Source organism: Chiloscyllium plagiosum, chromosome 16, assembly GCF_004010195.1.
Source record: "Chiloscyllium plagiosum isolate BGI_BamShark_2017 chromosome 16, ASM401019v2, whole genome shotgun sequence".
In the NCBI taxonomy this organism is placed as follows: domain Eukaryota; kingdom Metazoa; phylum Chordata; class Chondrichthyes; order Orectolobiformes; family Hemiscylliidae; genus Chiloscyllium; species Chiloscyllium plagiosum.
In genome coordinates, this window is record NC_057725.1 from 1,149,910 (window position 1) to 1,172,870 (window position 22,961).

Genomic DNA, 22,961 nt, shown 5'->3' on the forward strand with positions numbered 1-22,961 from the left:
CCCATCCTGTCCCACCACATCCCAGCCCATCCCACTACATCCCATCCTGTCCCACCACATCCCATCCCACGATATCCCATCCCATCCCGTCCCACCGCATCCCATCCCACCGCATCCCATCCCATCCCATCCCATCCCATCCTATTCCATCCCATCCCATCCCACCACATCCCATCCCGCCATATCCCATCCCATCCCATCCCACCACATCCCATCCCGCCATATCCCATCCCATCCCATTCTGTCCCACCAGATCCCATCCCATCCCATCCCATCCCGTCCCATCCCATCCCATCCCGCCACATCCCATCCCGCCATATCCCATCCCATCCTATCCCATCCCACCCCATCACATCCCATCGTACCACATCCAATCCAATCCCATCCCATCCCATCTCACTGAAACTTCCTGCTGAAGGGAAGCTCTTCCACTGGACGAGCATGAAACTGCATCACCTCCAGAACCTTCCCCAAACCTTCCTCATTGAGCTGCAGTTGTGCAGATGAAGCGTGTCTGTGTGTGCATGCATTCACATGTGCATTTGTCTGTATGTGTTCATGTGTGTATGTGTTTGTGTGTGTGTGTGTGCGTGCGTGTGTTTGTGTGTGTGCGTTTGTGTATGTGTGTGTTTATTTGTTTGTGTATGTGTGTGTATGTGTGAAAGTCTTAAACTCTTTCTTACATCCCAGTACGCAAAATTGAAACATCACTCTGCCCTTTGTACATTGCTATAGATTAAGGATCCAATGTCTATTCACCCTATCCATGCCTCTCATGATGTTATAAACCTCTATAAGGTCACCCCTCAGCCTCCTTCTTGGTTATCAGTGTCCTTTGGGTCACAGTCAGCCAGTACCTACAGGTATCTTTCCCTGTGCAGGGACATCAATGGTATAACCAAGGAATAGATGGATACAAGTGGCTAGTTCACTGAAGGATAAAGAAATACAACTCTATACTTTCCATCAGCTCCCAAAGACTCTTTGATTTCAACAATGGCATACTTCCCACAGAAACGCAACATAGTATTTAACACAGGTAAATAACCCAAATATAGAATTGAGAGGAATGTAAAATGAAAGCAGAGAGGACAGTTTTGCTGTCATGTACAAAGGGCTGATGGGTTCTAGAGTCTAACGTTTATACTGCGAGGGATGTGGCTCAATGAAGGGCAGCCGACATGGACCAGTGAAAGAAAATCAGAAACAAAAATAGAGATTGCTAGAAATGTTCAGCACATCCAGCAGCATCTGTGGAGAGAAATCAGAGCCAACCTTTCAAGTCAGTCACTTGAAGCGTTAACTATGGACTAATGAAAGGCCAGGTTGTGCTGTGTACATTTAAAGTTCTTGTGATAGACCAAAGGCCATTGTAATGATGCCATTCCTGTTTGGGTCAGAGCAGGATGGATCTTGCCAGCTCTGCCAAGTGGCACATAGTTGAAAGTGAGGACTGCAGATGCTGGAGATTAGAGTCAAGATCAGGCAGCAGGTCAGGCAGCATCCGAGGAGCAGGAAAATTGACATTTCAGGCAAAAGCCTTTCATCAGTGTTTACTGGGCTCTACTTTCAGAGTTAGGCTGACTCCAGAGGTTTTTAAAATTTATGGGAAGGCCTCAGATTCCACTTCTGACAGAGAGATCCCATTTTTCATAGTGAGGTCATCAATCACATGGGAGGGCAATGCTGAGTTCAAGCACACCCTGTGTTTGCTGTCTGTAATGTGGGTGGCATGATATTATAGAGGAGATGTAAACAGACATTTCTCTGCCCTTCATAAGCCTTTAGACACCATTAAATGTAGTCCTTTTTTCAATTCTCTGCCCTTTAAACAAGATAAAAAGGTTAAACCTGCTGACTACAGTTTTAAAAATTGCATTCTCCTCTGAACTACTTTGAATGTCAGGCTATCTGAAACAGAAAAGCAGCATTATCATCGGTTCTTGCAATTTCAGTAGAATTCTTTTGTTGACATTTCCCAAGGATTTTTTCTTACAGCTGAAGTCTTTGTGAATTCTTGGCTGAGTTTCAAAAGCTATAAAAGAACTTACTCTCACCGCTGAGCCAAATTCCTATTTTAATTGACTATTTAATGAGGCCATTAACTTATTGATTGTCTTTGTGATTACTGAATACAGCATTCATTTTATAACAGGTTGAACACTTGGGATTTAAAATCTTTAGTGATTCATGTAAAGGAGTGTTTTTCTGTATCCAATGTATCAGAAGTTGGAGCAGAGCACTGATTCTCTCTCGTCACACACACCCACTGATCACAACATTAAAATTCAATATTTTATCTTGTTAGATATGAAAATAATTTACCTTTATCAGTATTAGGTTCAGAACATGAAGATTCATTAACCAGGTTTCTTAATAAAAACAAAATTACTGATTATTACAAAACAAAATGGGTGCTGGTAACACAGTTTAGAAACTAACTCCAAGGAGCAACAGTAGGCCATTCAGCCCGTCGAGCCTGCTCTACCATTCAATACGATCATGATTGATCTCATCTCAGCTCCTAGCCCGCTCTTTATAACACTTCGACCCATTACTGATTAAAAATCTGTTTCTCTGCTCCATAAACTTACTCAATGTCCCAGCATTGACCCCACTCAATTAGATCTCTTCATGCCACTGCGGGAACAGTCTCTCAGTGGTTAGCACTGCTGCCTCACAGTGCCAGGGACATGGGTTTGATTCCACCTTCAGGCGACTGACTGTGTGGAGTTTGCACATTCTCCCCGTGTCTGCGTGGGTTTCCTTCGGATGCTCTGGTTTCCTCCCACAGTCCAAAGATGTGTTGGTTAGGTGGTGGGCCATGCTAAATTGCCTATTGTGTTTAAGAATGTGCAGGCTAGGTGGGTTAGCCATGGGAAATGTGGGGTTGAGGGGGGTGGGGGTGCTGACCCAATGGGCTGAATGGCCTCTTTCTGCACAATAGGGATTCAGTTATTTGTTCTTCTAAACTTCAGAAAGTTTAAGCCTAAGGAGCTCAATCTCTCTTTAAAAGACAAACTCTTGATCTCTAGAATCAATCCAGTGAATTGCTTCTGATCTGCCTCCAATGGAGATTGAAGGATGAAAGTATAAATATTCATCGTTCTAAATAACTTAATGCTTATTCGCTCACAGTTAAAGAAACTTTCACGGCAGAGGTTAAATTTAGTGCACAAAAAAAAACACATTTTGGTCAAATGATAGTTACTTTTGAAATGGAAAAGGTTCAGATATGAACTATCCCAAATACCGTCAGTGTAATTAGGAAGCACAGGAAGTTCTGAACTCCATGACCTCAGTACTATTGCCGGAGTGTTGTCAGGGCCCATAGCCTTTATAGTATCCAGTGTGTCCAACCATTCCCTGATATCATGGGGAGTGAGTTGAATTGGCTGGAGATGGTCTCTGTGATGCTGGGGACCATTGGAGGAGCCCAAGATGGATCATCCATTTGGCACTTCTGGCTGAGAAAGCTTCAGCCTGATCGTTTGCACTGATGTGCTGGGCTCTTCCATCGCTGAGGATGGGGACCCTCCTCCTCCAGTGAGCTGTTTAATTATCGGCCGCCATTCAGGACTGGATGTGACAGAACTGCAGAGCTTCAAACTGATCCATTGGTGTGAGATCACGCGACCTTGTTTCAACTGATCTTTATGATCTTGTACTTGCTCTCTTTAGGGAACGAAGGAGGCTATTCAGCCCTTGAAGCCTGTACTATCATTGCATCATGACTGGTCTGGCTAATATTGTTTACCAATATGTTCTTTAGTATATCGTCTCCTGATTCACTGAACCCTGCTTCAAATCTGTCAAGATCAGCCTTGAGGATGTCCAGCCTTTTGGAGAGTGAGTTTCAGTTCTCTGCACTCTTTGAATATGGAGTTTTGCTTCTGATTTCCCTCCTAAATGGCTCAGCTTGAACATTTTGCTTTCTTGTTTGGGATTTCCACAGCAGAGGAAATGATTTCTCCACATCTACTTGATAAAGTGACCTTTACTTTTTAAACCCCTTCATAATTCAATCATTTTATATTCAAGAGAATATTTCACAAGTTTATTTAATGCTTCCTGGAGTTTAGAGTTGGACTGTGTTTGGAGAATTGAATGATCATTGTAATGATTCTGTGTTGCTCCTCTTGAAGAATACACTTTTCTTGCTGAGATCTAAAGGTTAAAACTGACTCTGCAGGTCTGAGGAGGTCCTGAACTGAGAGAATGAGATGGACTTCCGGCCTCTGAACTAATGCTGTCTGGTTTTTATTTTGTAACATCACTCCACTCCAACTCAGCTCACCTTCTGCCAAAGAACTAATATGTGCTTTTGGGTATGGGAAATGCAGCGTTACAGGGACCAGACAGGGCTGGGTGGGATGCTCTTCAATGAGTCAGTATGGACCTGATGGGCCAAACAGCCTGCTTCAACAGTTTAGGTCTATGATAGTGCCTAGGTAAAGAATTCCTCAGGATTTACTGGATTTATTAGAACAAATGCAAACAAGGAGTAAGTGTCAGTCAATCAACCTTATTTCTCTTCACAAATACTGTCAGACCCGAGCCAACACTATCAGTTAGTAAGATCACCTCAAATCCACATACCCACCGACCTTTCATCCCTTGCCTTTCAAGAATCCATCAACCTCAGCCTTAAACATTTTCAAAGACTTTCCTTCCCACTATCCTTTCAAGGAGGAAGTTCCAAAGAGTCACTACCATCAGAGAACATAGAGGCCAATAGTGTATGTGCTCCTCCAGCTGTGGTCCCACTAGGACCTTGTTTCACAGAAACATACCCTCCCTATCTTTGCATTGACGGCAAATGGAAACTACTGGAGAAACTCAGCAGATCTGGCAATATCTGGAGAAACAAAGTTAATGTTTCAAATCTGGTATGATTCTTCTTATACTTTATTTAAGGAAGGGGGTAAAGGCAAGATACAGATCAGATTTACCATTCTAACCCCTGGAGTATACTGGTTGCTTTATAGGGAAGGGTTGGATAGGCTGGGCTCGTACCCACTGGAGGTTTGAAGACTGAGAAGTGACCTGATTGAAATGCAAGATTCTGAAATGGGAGGGAACAGGATGGGGAGAGGATGTTTGGTCGACTGGGAGAACCTAGGATAAGGCGTTATTGTTTAAAAATCAAGGTGCCCCATGTAAGCTTGCTTCCTAAAAGAGTGATAGAAACAATCATTGTAACTTTTCTTTAGAAGTTGGCTGTGCAATTGAAGAGCTGTAACCTAATTGGCTGCAGACAGAGTTGGGAAATGGTGCTTTTTCCACTGACGTCAACAGGATGGGTTGAATGGTTGGCCATACATTCTCTGAAGGTAAAGTCCCGGTGGTCCCAGAGGGCTGCTCTCTCATTACAGAGAGAAAGAGAAAGAGAGACAAGTGGTGAGGTAGTTAACCTGAGGGTCACCAAACCTCTGGCAAGGGGAAAGGTTGAATCCATCGTAGTAACCTCAGCCAGTGCCAGAATTGAACCCACGCTGTTGGTTTCACTCAGGATCCCTGTCCAACCAACTGAGTTAATCGACCTCACTGATAAATGCTCTGTGCTTCTTTAAAGAAATTTCTCCATTTTGCTCCCAAATAGTCAAGCCTAATTCTGAGGCTCCTTGTTCTCAACACTGGAGCCATGGGAACAACCCAGCACCCTCTGAGAGTTATATGTTTCTGTGTGGTCACATTCATTCTTAATACCTTTCAGAATATAAACCTTGTTCTTGATCTAAATGCATTAGGACTGCTTTCTATCAGAGGTATCTATTTAGTCAGTCTCTGTGAGCCCCCGCTGAAAGCAGGTATATCCTTCCTTGGGTGTGGGGACCAAAGCTGGATGTGATACTCCAGTTACAGTCTGACCAAAGCTCTGCACAGCGGCAGCAAGCCTTCCTTATTGAGCCCCAATGTAATGATGGTGAGAGGATAGTCTGACTATCCTCTACGTGCACCATCCAGTTGTTCCAGGTCTACAGCGTAGCTAGTCATTCCAAAACGGCATAAGGGAAACTGCTCTCTGAACCTCAGTCAAACCTTGACATTGCCCTTTTAAAGAAAATATATTTTGTTGAGGGATTTTGTCTTGCAATCATCAGGGCAATTCACAAGAGATACTTGTATCAAAGTCAAAAACAATATTTTATACAGCGTGACAATAGTGTGCTGATTGGCAAGTGAACTTTGGTGTTGCCATGGAGAATGTACCAGTTAATGGTTGCTGAGAGTTATATGGCAGACTTCGCTTAAACCTTAAACCAGGTTTGACTCTGGTCAGGGCATTGCCCTGAGAAATTAACCTGTAAGTAGGTGGTTAGATGTGTAGATCAGTAGATGGATGGGTTAGTGAGTTTGCAGATGATACAAAGATCGGTGAAGTTGTGGATAGCATAGAAGGTTGTCAAAGGATACAGTAGGATATAGATAATTTGCAAATATGGGCAGAGAAATGGCAGATGGGTAAGTGTGAGGCGCTGATGTACAGAGGCATCTTGGGGTTCAAGTCCATAGCTTCCTGAAAGTAGCTCCACAAGTAGATAGGGTGGGGAAGAAGACATATGACATGCTTGTCTTTATTGGTCTGGGAACTGAGTACAGCAGCTGAAAATGTGTTGCTGGAAAAGCGCAGCAGGTCAGGCAGCATCCAGGGAACAGGAGAATCGACGTTTCGGGCATAAGCCCTTCTTCAGGAATGAGGAAAGTTTGTCCAGCAGGCTAAGATAAAAGGTAGGGAGGAGGGACTTGGGGGAGGGGCGTCGGAAATGTGATAGGTGGAAAGAGGTCAAGGTGAGGGTGATAGGTCAGACGGGGGTGGGGGCGGAGAGGTCGGGAACACCACTCCCATGCTTTTTGTGGAATAGTATCATAGCCCGTTTTCCATCCAGCTGCAAAAAAAGACCTTTGTTTATTTCCACGTCCGACATGTCTATTTTTTATGTGGTTCTCACTGGCTGGAGCTGACTGGGCTAGCAGTTATTGCATGTCCTTAATTGTCTAGAGGGCAGTCAATAGTCAACCACATTGCTATGGATGTGGAGTCACATGTAGGCCAGACTAGGTAAGGATGGCAGATTTTTTTTCCCTAAAGGACTAGTTGGGCTTTTGCAACAGTCATCATTAGACCCTTAACTTTTGATTTTATTGAATTTAAATTGCACCATCTGCCATGGCGGGATTTGAACCCACATCCCCAGAACATTGCTTGGGTCTCTGGTTTAAATCATCCACATCCCCCTCTCCCCTCACCTCCCTCCAAGGCCCTAAGGGAAACTTCCATATCTGGCACAGATTCACCTGCACCTCCACACATATCATCTATTACATCCTCTGCACCCGATGTGGCCTCCTCTATATTGGGGAGACAGGCCGGCTACTTGCGGAGCGTTTCAGAGAACACCTCTGGGACACCCGGACCAACCAACCCAACCACCCTGTGGCTCAACATTTCAACTCCCCCTCCCACTCCACCAAGGATATGCAGGTCTTTGGTGTCATGTTGGGCACGACATCTTGGGCTGAAAATGTGTTGCTGGAAAAGCGCAGTAGGTCAGGCAGCATCCAAGGTGAAGGAGAATCGACGTTTCGGGAATGAGCCCTTCTTCAGGAATGAGGAAAGTGTGCCAAGCAGGATAAGATAAAAGGTAGGGAGGAGGGACTTGGGGGAGGGGCGTTGGAAATGTGATAGCTCTGATCTCCAGCATCTGCAGTCCTCACTTTCTCCTACAACATCTTGGGCTGAAGGGCCATTCCTGTGCTGTACAGTTTTATGTTCAAATGGCTGTGACCTATAGTTTTGAGATGAAACCAGTGCAGTGTGTGTGCATGTATTTCCTATTGGCAACATACAGAGCCCCATGTATTAATATGTTGTTTTCAGTCCCCACACAGATGTGAGCCTGACTGAGCAGCCTAAATTGGTTATCAGTGTAATACAACTTGTATTCAAGATTGTCTAGAAAGTATTAGGGAGCTGAGACTGAGAGCTTTGTCACCGCTGGCTGGTTGGGTACAGTCACAACGTTGCTTGTGAGCAGCTAAAAGGACCTGTCATTGTTTGGGGTGTACAACCAAACAATCCTGACATGATTTGGAGCATTTTATCTGTATGGAGTCAGGAGGTCCCGCATGGATCCTGTCCCATTGGAATGAGGATAGTTGTCTGATTCTTGCAGATTGATGAATTAAGATCAAAGAACATAGAACGAGTTTTGAGAAGATTTGTAGCTCAGGTTGAGATTCTGGATGTGGGTTTGCTCCCTGAGCTGGAAGGTTCACTTCCAAACATTTCGTCACCCTACTAGGTAACATCTTTAGTGGGCCTCAGGCGAAGCACTGTTGATAATTCCTGCTTTCTATTTATATGTTTGGGATTCTTTGGGTTGGTGATGTCATTTCCTGTAGTGAAGTCACTTACTGTTCTTTTTCTCAGGGGGTGGTAGATGGTGTCTAGCTCGATGTGTTTGTTGATAGAGTTCCAGTTGGAATGCCATGCTTATACATGTCTTTGGCTTGTCCTAGGATGGATGTGTTGTCCCAGTCGAAGTGGCGTCCTTCCTTATCTGTATGTGAAGATACTAGTGAGAGAGGGTCATGGCGTTTTGTGGCTAGTTGGTGTTCATGTATCCTGGTGACTAGTTTTCTGCCTGTTTGTCCAATATAACATCATACTGTAAACTTTTGCTATAAAATCTGTGTCTTACAGTCTTGCTTCCCAGTGAAATGAGAGCTTCCCTTTTTAAGGGGATCAAACCCACAGTACTCACAGAATGGGACTTGCTAGCCAGTATTTATTGCCCATCCCTAATTGCCCAGAGGGCAGTTAAGAGTCAAGCACGTGGGTGTGGGTTTAGACACACATGTACGCCACACCAGAGAAGGAAGGAAGGTCTCTTTTTATGAGTAAAGGATGTTTTTTATTGAATTCAAATCCCACCATCAGCCATGACAGGATTCTCATCTGGATCCTTAGAACGTGACCTGGATTACAGGAGTAATCATCCAGCAAAAATGCCACAAGGTCATCACCTCCTCTTGTGATCAAAGTCTCCTTGCACACAATATAATAAGGAATATATATGATTAATCTAAGAATTCACATGGCGCCTGAAATATGCAATTTTACAATTCCAGCTCCAGGGGCTTTTCATACCCAGCCATATACGCCAAAGTTGTGATTAATTCAATATTCCAAATCCAGAGGAAGACCAGAGTTAGCAGCTGAGAGTGGTCAGCACTGCAACAAGGTTGCTATGGAAACCAATTGGAACTGCCTCAAAATAAACCAACGTTTTCCTTGAAGTATTCAAGCCAATTCTTTTAGGATGAACATTTCAAACACCTTGTAGAAAGGAACACAGAACAAACAACAGAGGGGCAGACCCTTCGGCCCACCATATCTGTGCTGACCATGTTGCTCATCTGCCTGCACATGATCCATATCCCTCCTGTTCATGTCTCTGTCTGAACGTCTCTTCAATGCTGCACTGCCTATCCCCGATAAGTCCATTCTTTTCCAAATGTGAGTTAATCCTATCCCTAAGAATCTTCTCTAAATATTTCCCTCCCACTGATGTAAGGTTCACCTGCCTGTAATTTCCTGAATTATCCTTGTTGCCATCTTAAATAAAAGAACAACATTGGCTATTCTCTAGTCTTCTGTGACCTCACCTATGTCTAAAGAGGACACAAAGATCAAAGACTGAGGCGATTTTGTCCCAACATGACCTCCTTAATTTTGACATGGTCTAGAATATCAACATACCTCTCCTGAATCTGACCACCATCCATGTGCTTCTCAGTGAATACCAATGGGATGGACTCTTTAAGGAGTTCACCCACTTCCTCTGGGACCATGATAAATTCCCCCCTTGGTCCTTGGACCCACCCTTTCCTTGTTTACCCACTTGCTCCTCATGTGTGTAACTGTTGCTTTGTAATTCTCCTTAATCATATTACCAATGCCATTTCAAGGCCCCTTTTACCCTCCCCTCCCCCAATTCCTTTTTTAAGTTCTTTCCTGCTTCATTTGTATCTTTCAAGGGGCTTGTTTGATTTCAGTTTCCTAACCTTACATTTGCTTCCTTTTTCTTTTTGACTAAACTTCTTACCATCCTTACCTTTCATCCTCACAGGAACATGCTGGTCAACTGGCCTTTAAAAGACTCCCACATGTCAGACTCCCTCAGGCAGCTATCTCCAATCTGAGGTCTCTAGTTCCTGCCTAATACTGTTATAATTAGTCTTCCCCCAGTTTAGCACTTTCATCCAAGAACCAGCCTTATCTTTATCCAAAACTACCTTAAAATTTATAGAATTATGGTGACTGTTCCCAAACCCTGCACACTGAAACTTTGATCACCTGGCCAGGCTCATTCCCCAGTACAAGGTCAAATATAGCCCCTTCCCTAATTGGACCAAGTACACACTGTTTCAAGAAACCCTCATGGATATATAGAATAATTCCTGCCCCAAGTTAAAAATCACACAACACCAGGTTATAGTCCAACAGGTTTAATTGGAAGCACTAGCTTTCGGAGCACTGCTCCTGACAACCACCCGATGAAGGAGCGTCGCTCCGAAAGCTAGTGCTTCCAGTTAAACCTTTTGGACTATAACCTGGTGTTGTGTGATTTTTAACTTTGTCCACCTCAGTCCAACACTGGCTTTTCCATATCATGCCCATCCAAGTTCCTGACACAAAGTGAGTCCCAATTAATGTTGGAGAAGTTACAATCACCCATTACCACAGGCCTGTTGTTTTTATGTCTTTACATGATCTGCTTCCTTATCTGTTCCTCTATCTCCCGCTGGCTAGTGGGAGCCCTATATTATAACCCCATCCCAATGACTGCCCCTTCCTTATTCCTGAGCTCTAGCCCATACGGCGTCGCTCGGTGAGCTCTCCCCAATGTCCTCTCTTAGTGCAGCTGTGATATTCCCCTTAGTCACTAACGCAACTCCCCCACCCCTTTTTATATCCCTCTCTGTAACGCATTGGTACAATATTGGACACGCTGTGAATTCTACTGTTAACAATTGCATGAGCAGGAAAGTGAGCAGAGTGATAAATTGATCTTGCGTGCTGTTATAGTCAGCACTGGAGTAAATTAAACAGTCCTAAGCTCTTCTTTAAGGAGCTTTATCTGAAAGGAAGTAAGTTCAGGGAATCTGTCCAACGGTATTGGAGACCCGTAATAGAAACACACACACTATGGAGTGTAATAGAGCTGGTGAAATATTTATTAACTTCTGGCAGTTGGATTGAAATGAAGCCAGATGCTCCAAATTCTCCATTTCCTGAACTGCAGATTGGTTACAGAATAGGAGTGAGCTGTTTGGCCTGTCCAATCTCTGCTAGCTCTTTGTAAAACCAATTTAGCATTTGCCCATTCTTTGTCCTGCCAGCCTGCAATTGATTGAATTGTCCTTTGGTTTTTTATCCCACTCGGTTTGAATGTAATGACTGAATCTGCTGCCACTCCCTCAGGCAGTGAATCCTCGATTCAAACCGCACACTCTGCTTTCCCTTGTGATGTCTTTTGGTTCATTTGCTTTTCACCTTAAAGCCATGTCCTTTTGCTTATTGATCCTCTCCCCACCCCCTCCCCCTCCAATTAATGACTGCATCAAAATTGCAGAGTTCCCTCCCTAACAATATTGGAATATCCCTGCAGCACATGGACTGCAGTGGTTCAACAAGGCAGTTCACCACTACTTCCTCACGGGGCAATTAGGGGTGGGCAATAAATGCAGGCCCAGCCGGTGATGCATGGAAACCAGGAATGAATAATAATTTCTTCACTTTGTAGGTGCCCTGCAATTTCTCACCATTTATGGGCTATGTTACAAAACTGTTCCTAATTTAATGCTGGCAGACTCTTATTAGAGTGGTCAGCAGGCTGATTCCAGTGTTTGGGGAAAAGCTAACATCACCACAGTGTAGCAGATGCTGTTCTCTGAGATTGGAATTAATTTTCCACATTTGGATCAAAGCCATTATTCTGTTTTCTGATGTGCTGCAAGCGAGTTTTATTTATAAATAGGATTACAGGGAGCCTATGGACTGACAAAAACTGCACTATGAATTAATCTGTGACACTGGGTTTTTTGTTGGTTTAATCGCATTAATTCACAGGGTACCATCAGTCATCCTCTCTCGTCTGAATTCAGACAGATTGCTCGATGCAGTTTATTGAACTCCACAACAAGGCAATAATTCCTGGTGTGGAGTGTGTGCCATAACCAATCATGTTCAATTATACATATGATTTGGATTACTTTGACTTCGATTCTCCATTCAGAATTCAGTGAGGCATTTTTTTGTACAGATAGCTGTACAGAGGCTGCTCTAGAATCCAAAATTACAACCACCTGTTTCTTCCACAGCTGTGATTATAACTGACAGGCTCCAGAAAGCCTGTATGCTGGTGTGAAAGGGGGATCAAATTTGGAGTGGCTTCAGTTTTTCTGGTTGCTATTACATTGCTCACAGGCAGAGAGACCTGTTACAATCAACCAGCTGCCTTAATATTTCCTGTAAATCTGCTCCGACCAGAATTACTTGGCTCTTTTGGAGAAGTCGGTGTGGAATGAACAGGCCTGAATAAGCAGGAGAAGCTGAATGTTCCGGCTTTCTTTCTCCCCAGTTTATAGTCGCCAGTTCTTTCAACACATTCCCAGAGATTTGACATGGAATTTGATCTTGTGATATTTGCCTACTGTTGGTAGTAATTACCTGTGCTGTGTGTGACATGCTCATCAAACCCTGAATAAAATATCTGAATTTTGTTTTGTAATGAGATGGATATCCTCATTTATTAATCAAAGATCACAAAGTAATAGACAGATTGAGGAGACCTGTTTAAATAATAATGACTGCAGGAATATTTCTATAGTAGCGACTGCAAACAGAAACACTGATGAAATTCAATAAGAACATCATTGGTACACAACTTCTAATGAATGTAAAGGTCATTAAAAATGTGCAAAACAATTCACAGCAAGTTTGAAAAGAAATGACTGAAATTTGCATTGTGACTTATAACCACACCATAACCTGGCATGTTTTATATTGATGAGATACTTTGTGAAGTATTGTCATGATGATGTAGGAAACGCAGCAGCCAATTGGTACACAGTGAGCTACAACAACCAGTAATAGAGTCAGAGAGATCTCCAGCACAGAGAGGCCCTTCGGTCCTTCAACTCTCTTCTGTTCATAAACAGCCGCCCAATGATCCTCATCCCATTTCCTAGCACTTGACCTTTTTGACTTGGCATAGCAACTGCTCATTGAAACCTGTCTTCAATGTGATCAGGGTTCCTGCCTCTCCCACCCTTACCGCAGTGAGTTCCAGATTCCCACTAGTCTCTGGGTGAAACGTTTTTCCTCATATCTCCTCTGAACCTCCTGTCCCTTCCCTTAAATCTATAGCCTGGTCATTGATCTCTCCACCAAGGAGAAAAGTTTCTTCCTGTCTACCCCCTCTAAGCCCTTCATCATTTTATTTATCTCAATTAAGTTCTTTCTCAATCTTCCCTGCTCTATGAAAAACAGTCCTAATCTATCCAATTCCACTGCAATATCCTGATAAATCTTCTCTGCACCCTCTCCAGTGCTGTTACACCCGTCCTATAATGTGTTATAATGTTACATTATTCAACAAATCTTTATTTTTGATCTGTTGAAGGATAAATATTGACCAGATTATTTGGTTACCTTCATAGGACTACTTATGAAATGGTGCAGTGGAATCTTTCCCATTAACCACAGAACATTGATTTAAGATTTCATCGTATAATTGCACTAAATAAGATCAAATGAAGTTAAGGATAATTTATTCACTTTAACAGAGAATTGGCTAACCAATGGAAAGCAAAGAGTCAGGATAAATGAGTCTATGGGCAGCACTGTGGCTCATTTGTTAGAACTGGTGTCTCACAGCGTCAGGGACCCAGGTTCGATTCCAGCCTCGGGTGACTGTCCGTGTGGAGTTTGCACATTCTCCCCGTGTCTGCGTGGGTTTCCTCCGGGTGCTCCGGTTTCCTCCCACAGAACGGAAACCTCCTAGAGCTCAGAAGTGGGAAGGGTGCAGTAATAATGTTGGGACTGTATTATAGCCTCCCAACAACGAGCGTGAGATAGAGGTACCAGTATGTAGAGAGATCATAGAAAGATGTCGGACCAACAGGGTGGTGGCGATGGGAGTTTTAATTTTCCCAACATAGTCTGGGATTCACTTATTGTCAGAGGTCTGGATGGAGCTAAATTTGTAAGGATCATCCAGGAGGGTTTTCTCGAGCAGTATGTAAATAGTCGAACTCAGGAAGGGGCCACACTGGGCCTGGTGTTGGGGAATGATCCCAGCCAGGTGGGTGAAGTTTCAGTGGGGGATTACTTTGGGAAAAGTGATCACAATTCCATTAGTTTTAGAATACTCATGGACAAAGACGAGAGTGTCCTAAAGGAAGAGCTAAACTGGGGGAAGGCCAACTATACCACAATTGGGCAGGAGCTGGGGAATGTGGATCGGGAGCAGCTGTTTGAGGGAAATCCACATTCGGTATGTGGGAGGCTTTTAAAGAGAGGTTGATTCGGGTTCAGGAGAGATATGTTCCTGTGAAAATGAGGAATAAAAATGGCAAGATTAGGGAACCATGGATGACAGGTGAAATTGTGAGACAAACTAAGAGGAAAAAGGAGGTGTACATAAGGTCTAAGCGACAGCTGTCAGACAAAGCTTTGGAAGAATATCAGGAATGTAGAACCAATCTGAAGCGAGGAATTCAGAGGGCTAAAAGAGGTCATGAGATATTCTTAGGTGAGCAGGGTTACGGAAAACCCCAAAACCTTTTATTCATATAAGGAGCAGGAGGGTAAGGAGGGAACGGGTTGGCTCACTCAAGGACAATGCAGGAAAGATATGCGTGGACTCAGAGAAAATGGATGAGATTCTTAATGAGTACTTTGCATCCGTATTCACCGAAGAGAGGGACATGACTGGTGTTGAGGTTAGGGATTGATCTTTGATTACTCTCGGTCAAGTCGACATAAGGACGGGGGAAGTGTTGTGTATTCTAAAAGACAGTAAGGTGGACAAGTCCCCAGGTCTGGATGAGATCCATCCCAGGTTACTAAGGGAAGTGAGAGAGGAAATAGCTGGGGCCTTAACAGATATCTTTGCAGCATCCTTGAACACAGGAGGGGAGGTCCCAGAAGTCTGGAGAATTGTTAATGTTGTCTCCTTGTTTAAGGAGGATAGCAGGGATAATCCAGGTAATTACAGACCTGTGAGCCTGATGTTAGTGATAGGGAAGCTATTGGAGAAGATACTAAGGGACTGGATATATACCCTTTTGGAAGAAAATAGGCTTATCAGTGATAGGCAGCATGGTTTTGTGCAGGGAAGGTCATGGCTTACAAACCTAATAGAATTCTTTGAAGTGGTGACAAAGTTGATTGATGAGGGAACGGATGTAGATGTCAGATACATGGACTTTAGTAAGGTGTTTGATAAGGGTCCCCACGGTAGGCTGATGGAGAAAGTGAAGTCGCATGGGGTCCAGTGTGTTCTTGCTAGGTGGGTAGAGAACTGGCTGGGCAACAGGAGATGGAGAAGTAGTGGAAGGGAGTTTCTCAAAATGGAGAACTGTGACCAGTGGTGTTCCACTGGGATCCGTGCTGGGACCACTGTTATTTGTGATATACATAAATAACTTGGAGAAAGGTGTAGGTTGCCTCATTAGCAGGTTTGCAGATGGCACTAAGATTGGTGGAGTGGCTGATAGTCCCCTTCACTATCAGACAATACAGCAGAATATAAATAGATTGGAGAGTTGGGCAGAGAAATGACACATGAAGTTTAATCTGGACAAATGCGAGGTGATGCATTTTGGAAGATCCAATTCAAGAGCGACCTATATTGTAAGTGGAAAAGTCCTGGGGAAAATTGATGTACAAAGATCTGGGTGTTCAGGTCCATTGTTCCCTGAAGGTGGCAACACCGGTTAATAGAGTGGTCAAGAAGACATGCAGCATGCTTTCCTTCATCAGACGGATATTAAGTACAAGAGTTGGCAGGTCATGTTACAGTTGTATAAGACTTTGGTTCGGCCACATTTAGAATACTGTGTACAGTTCTGGTCCCCATATTACCAAAAGAATGTGGATGCATTAGAGAGGGTGCAGAGGAGGTTCACCAGGATGTTGCCTGGTATGGAGGGAGCGAGCTATGAGGAGAGGTTGAATAGATTAGGATTATTTTCATTGGAAAGAAGGAAGTTGAGGGGAGACCTCATTGAGGCCTATGAAATCATGAGAGGTATAGCCAGGGTGGATAGCAAGAAACTTTTTCCCAGAGTGGAGGACTCAACTACCAGGGGTCAAAGTGAGAGGGGAAAAGTTTAGGGGAGATATACGTGGAAAGTTCTTTACGCAGAGGGTGGTGGGTGCCTGGAACACGTTGCCAGAGGAGGAGGTAGGGTGCGCACAACAGCGCCATTTAAGATACATGAATGGGCAGGAAGCAGAGGGATACAGATCCTCAGAAAATAGACGGCAATTTAGATAGAGGATCTGGATCGGCGCAAGCTTGGAATGCCGAAGGGCCTGTTCCTATGCTGTAAGGTTCTTTGTTCACAGTCCAAAGATGATGTGGAAGTGCTGGTGTTGGGCTGGGTCGACTCAATCAGAAGTCACTCAACACCAGGTTATAGTTCAACAGGTTTATTTGAAATAACAAGCTTTTGGAGCGCTGCTCCATCATCAGGTGAAGTGACTTCAGAATAGAAAGTACTATAGTCAAATAGGTAGGAATGTACGTTGCAATAAAGAAATAAGACATTTACGTGTGAAGAGGTTAGTCACTAGGCCAAGGCTTTGCAGATGGAGTTTAATGTGGATAAGTACAAAGTTATCTATTTTGACTGGAAGAATAGAAAGACAAGCTATTATTTAAATGGAGAGAAACTACAAAGTGGTTCAGTGCAGAGGGATCTGGGTGTAATTGTGCACGAATCACAGAAAACGAATATGCAGGAAAGCAGGTAATGAGGAAGCTGAATAGATTATAAAAGTAGAGAAGTGTTGCAGCATTGGTGAGACCAGTTTTGGTTCCCTTACCTGAGGAGGGATATAGTTGTACTGGGTACAGTTTGGAGGATGTTCACTCGATTGATTCCAGAAGTGAGGGTTTACCTTACCAGATTGTACACTTTAGACCGATACTTTCTGGAGTTTTGGATAATGAGAGGAGATCTAATTGAGGATAAGGGATGGCAGATTTATAACTGAAAGAAGGAGGAAAGAGGTGTGAAACTGTGGAATACATTACCCCAGAGTGCAGTGGATTTGTAACTTTGAGAAGGAGATATACAGATTTTTTTTATGAGTAATGGGTTGAAGGGATCTAGAGAGTGGGCAGGAAAAGTGGAGTCAAGGCCGAGATGAGATCAACCATGCTCGAATTAAATGTCAGAGCAGGCTTGAAGGGCTGAATGGTCTCCTCCTGCTCCCAGTTCTGATGATCCTATATACAAAATGACATTCCCAATATTGCAGCACTCCATCAGCTCTGTGCTGGAGCATTATCCCTAATATTTGTGCTCAAGCCTTTCCATGGGACTTACCCTCTGAGTCAGAAGGTCATGTGTTCAAGTGCTACCAACTGAACTGACAGTTTTCCTGATGGCCACATTGTCATCCCATCATGTACGAGATTTTGAGCAAGCAGTGAATGGAACTGGTGTACAAGGCAGGCTTGTGACAGGGTGGAAGGTCAGAGATATCAAATTCATCAAAGAGTTGCAATGGAGATGTGAAGAGAATGGAAACAAAGGACATCCCATCAGCTGGCGAGTTACTGATTGGAAAGAAAAGAATGGAAACCTGCAGAAGTATGGAAACCACAAGGTCGGGCAGAGTTCAGTCAGTGTTGAGTCCAGGGGGTTGTGATGTCTGAGGCTGGATTGTCTGTGCTGCATTCCCTATGCTGCTGCCCATTGGCTCCCCGGCCAGTTTCATGGAGCAGCTTCCTCAATAACAATTCTTCATGTCTTTCTGAAAAATCTTTCGGGAATTCTTACTCCAGCAGTTTGCAGCTCCTCTTCTTTCTCCCCTATTTGTTGAGAAGCATGTCAGTTGACCCAGTAGATTTCACAAACAGCCATTCCTTCATGCTTTAGAGATAATGCACTGTATCATTGAAATGTAGTTGCTATTTTAATGAAGGAAATTTAGCAGCCAACTTGCACACAGTGTGGTCTTTGTAGATTCAGACCTGACCTTTTAATTAACACTCAAAGCTAAAATGTGAATATTAATTCTATATCTCATTGCCTTCATTATCAGTAAATGGTTTAAAATTCACTTTCCACCCAATTCCCTTGAAAATTTCACTTTTTGTCTGAAATTCCTGTGTCCATAGCAATTATAAATGTCTTACGGGCTCTGTTAAATTTTAGGTTATAAGTAGCTATTGAAAATATAAGACCTGGACTCTCGTCATAACCCCAAATGTATGGGCGTGCAAAATTGTATTGAGGTTGAGTTTGTAAGAAAGACAGGTGGATGTATATCATGATCGAAAGGATTTTATGCCTGTCGTTCCCTTTCCTGAATTGTTGTAAGTTGCTTGTTTGAGTTAACATTTGTATTTTGAACATAGTCTCTCTGGTTGGGTGGAGTTCACCTTTGAGTGGTGAGGAAAGGCTGCAATTAGAATCGTTTAGATTCCCTACAGTGTGGAAACAGGCCATTTGGCCCAGCAAGTCCACACTGACCCTCTGAAGAGTAACCCACTCCCCTCTGACTAATGCACCTAACACAATGGGCAATCCATCTGACATACACATCTTTGGACTGTGGGAGGAAACCGGAGCACCCAGAGGAAACCCACACAGACACGGGGAGAATGTGCAAACTTCACACAGACAGTCACCCGAGGCTGGAATTGAACCTGGGACCCTGGTGTTGTGAAGCAGCAGTGCTAACCGCTGAGCCACCGTGCCACCACTAGAACTGCAACATGATGTTACAATCTCTTACCATGGAGTTATTATTTAAAGGGCAGCTAGGGAGGAGCAGCAACCGGAGCATCTCACTCGTTACTTTATTGTGTTGGTGGGTAAACTAGTTTCATGTTGGTGGAAATGAATCAGGGCAATTTCTACACCCCCTGGTAGTTTAACCTGACCAATTGCAAAGTCAGCCGTCCATTAATACATTGCTCTGTTGAACAGAATGGAAATAAAAAATGGGAAGTCTACAGCAGGCTACCACCTTGGTATGGCTCTCAGTATTGATCTCCCTGTCACTCTATCCTCAGTGAGTGTGGTCGGGATTTGGTTTACCAGAGCTTGGCTTCTTTTCACAATCATACAAAGGACAGAGTATACATATGGATTGTTGTTCCCTCTCTGACTGAGCTCGATCTGCTCCCTCTCCTTCTCCCTCTCCAATTAAACGTCATTCTCAATGTTGCAATGGTGCAACCAAATTAAATCTTCAGGTGAACACCACGGCCACCGTGTTATCTGAATGAGCTAGACACTTGAACTCCATGGGGTAGGTTTTCTGTCACCATCCTCCTTTTATCTTGGGATCCACAGGCCGGTCTGGTCTCACGTGGTCAAGGATAATCACTGGTGGCTAAAGAAGAGAGGCGCTTGTTGTAATCAGAGTGCAGTTTATTGCATGCTAGTAATCTGGTATGGGTTACATTTGTGATAGATATTGTTATGAAGGTTGCTGGGAGACTGAGGATAACAGGTCTATCCTCTTTGAGCTCTTGCAGATGTCCCCATCCCAACCCTTATGACACTAACAGATTGAGTGGGCTTAATGCAATCATCAGCATTAACCCTTTCAGAACCACTATTTTGTACAACACTAACTAGGACAGTCCTTTTAATGCAGCCGCAGTCCATTCCACATCAGTATGTATTCTGTTAAAGTGGCAGCAAGGGAATATTTTCCAGAAGTCTTGTAACTGTTTGATTATACAACCTTCTATAATTAAGGTAAAGTGTTAATATAGGTTAGTAGGATCCCTTCAGAGCTCTGTAGGATGGGCAGAATTAAAGTGACAGTTGAACACTTGATGTAGCAACATCAGAATTGTAACTTCATTTATAATATTGATGAAGCTCACGTTAATGGGTTTTTTAAATAGTATTCTATCATGCACTACATCATGAAGCAGGTTGGAATGATTACAAGAAAATTGACCCAGATATTCCTGCCAAAAAACAAGTCAATACCAATCATTTTGAAGCTGACAGCTGTAGAGATGTTGCACGAATTGGAAAATCACCAGAAGCTGGTGGTAATTTACATCATTCTATCTTCACCCGAACATAAAACGCATCCTGTCCTCAATCTCCACACATTTACAAAATTTGAGTTACATTTGCACATTAATTGCCAAATAAACTCTCCAAAAAAAGGTTGGAGCTTACTATTAGTGGTATTAATATCATAATTGCAATGTTAATTTTCCCATACTGCTGGTCAGCATCAGTGGCTCAAGACACAACAATCTCGGAACACAAGTAGGCCGTTGAGCCCCTCAAGCCTGCTCCACCATTCTGTATCATGGCTGATCATCTCGCTCAATGTCATTTCTTTTTATTCAACCACAGGATGAGGGTGCAGTTAGTTAGGCAGCATTTATTGCCCATCACTAATTGCCCAGAGGGCAGTTACCAGTCAACCACATTGCTGTGGGTCTGGAGTCACATGTTGGCCAGACCAGGTAAGGATGGCAGTTTCCTTCCCTAAATGACATTAGTGAACCAGATGGGTTTCCAATGATTGGCAATGGATTCATGGTCTCTTTATGCTAGATTTTAATTTAATTCAAGTTCCACGGCAAGATTCGAACACAGGTCTCCAGAACATTACCTGGGGTCTCTAGATTAACAGCCCAGTGATAATATCACTAGGCCATTGCCTCCCCACATTCTCCCCATTTATCCTGATGTGACTAGTAACTAAAAATATATCAATCTCTCTCTCAAACGTACTCTCAATGACCGAGCTTCACCCTTTGAGTGCGGAAGTTCCTCCTCATCTCCATACAAAATTACTCATCTCTTATTCTGAGGCAGTGTTCCCTGATTGTAGAGCCCACAACCAGGAGCAGCATCTTTACCACTTCCCACTGTTTGAAAATCCAGAGAATAGAGGTCTAGTCTCCTTGATCTCTCCTCATAAGTTAGTCAAAACAAAAAACATAGAACAAAAAAAATTCACAGCCCAGAAACAGGCCCTTCAGCCCTCCAAGCCTGAGCCAATCCAAATGTACTGTCTAAACCTGTCGCCCAATTCCTAAGCATCTGTATCCCTCTGCTCCCCACCTACTCATGCAGCTGTCTAGACGCACCTTAAATGAATCTACCGTGCCTGCCTCTGCCACCTCTGCTGGCAACGCATTCCAAACGCCCACCACCCTCTGTGTGAAGTACTTGCTGCGTGTATCCCCCTTAAACTTTCCACCTCTCACCTTGAAACCATGACGTCTCGTTATTGAATCCTTCACCCTGGGAAAAAGCTTATATTTATCCACCCTGTCTGAATCCTTCATGATTTTGTAAACCTCAATCAGGTTCCCCCCTCAATCTCCTTGTTTCTAATGAAAACAGTCCTAACCTACTCAACCTCTCTGCATAGCTAGCACCTTCCAAACCAGGTAACATCCTCGTAAACCTTCTCTGCACCCTCTCCAAAGCGTCCACATCCTTTTGGTAATGTGGTGACCAGAACTGTACACAGTATTCTAAATGCGGCCGAACCAAAGTCTTGTACAATTTTTGTACTTGTATCAAAACTAGGAATCAATCTGGTGAACACAGTACACCCGGTACAGTCTCACCCAGTACAGTCTCACCCGGTACAGCCTCACCCGGTACAGTCTCACTTGTATTTGATACAGTTGGAGTGAGGCTTGCCAGCCTCTGTACCCTTCACACAATCATATCCTTCCCTCTGAATTGCTTGCTGTTCCTGTGTGCTACTGTTCACTGACTTGTGAGCAAGGATATCCAGTTCCCTTTGGACACGGTCGCTCTCTCACATCCATCTGTCACCATTTCATAATTACTCGTGGGCCTTCACCTCACACTTATCCACAGCATTTCCATCTGCAACTTGTTTAAAAATAACTGGCACAAGGGAGACTGCTGCGCTGTGTTGGCAATAAGACCATAAGACCATAAGACATAGGAGTGGAAGTAAGGCCATTCAGCCCATCGAGTCCACTCTGCCATTCAATCATGGCTGATGGGCATTTCAACTCCACTTACCCGCATTCTCCCCGTAGCCCTTAATTCCTTGTGACATCAAGAATTTATCAATCTCTGCCTTGAAGACATTTAGTATCCCGGCCTCCACTGCACTCCGCGGCAATGAATTCCACAGGCCCACCACTCTCTGGCTGAAGAAATCAATCTCTGCTTGAAGACATTTAGTATCCCGGCCTCCACTGCACTCCGCGGCAATGAATTCCACAGGCCCACCACTCTCTGGCTGAAGAAATGTCTCCGCATTTCTGTTCTGAATTGACCCTCTCTAATTCTAAGGCTGTGTCCACGGGTCCTAGTCTCCTTGCCTAACGGAAACAATTTCCTAGCGTCCACCCTTTCCAAGCCATGTATTATCTTGTAAGTTTCTATTAGATTCCAAGCCAATTATCTTGTAAGTTTCTATTAGATCTCCCCTTAATCTTCTAAACTCCAATGAATACAATCCCAGGATCCTCCGCCGTTCCTCATATGTTAGACTTACCATTCCAGGGATCATCCGTGTGAATCTCCGCTGGACACGCTCCAGTGCCAGTATGTCCTCATGAGGTGTGGGGCCCAAAACTGGACATAGTACTCCAAATGGGGCCTAACCAGAGCTTTATAAAGTCTCAGTAGCACAACAGTGCTTTTATATTCCAACCCTCTTGAGATAAATG

At 43.7% G+C, this 22,961-nt stretch overlaps 1 protein-coding gene across 2 annotated transcripts in view; it reads left to right on the plus strand.

Moving 5' to 3' along the window:
• LOC122557604 (SH3 and multiple ankyrin repeat domains protein 2-like) overlaps window positions 1-12,758 on the plus strand; it is a 473,900-nt gene extending 461,142 nt beyond the window's left edge. The window contains exon 9 of one of the 2 annotated variants that reach the window (XM_043705318.1): window positions 12,391-12,758. Coding sequence is in view for 1 of the 2 variants with exons in the window: in XM_043705321.1 (XP_043561256.1) it covers window positions 12,391-12,396 (6 nt within the window). In the remaining variant the exon portion in view is untranslated. The remainder of the gene's footprint in view (window positions 1-12,390) is intronic. The other variant, XM_043705321.1, reaches the window with a different exon arrangement.
• Window positions 12,759-22,961: the final 10,203 nt, after the last annotated feature.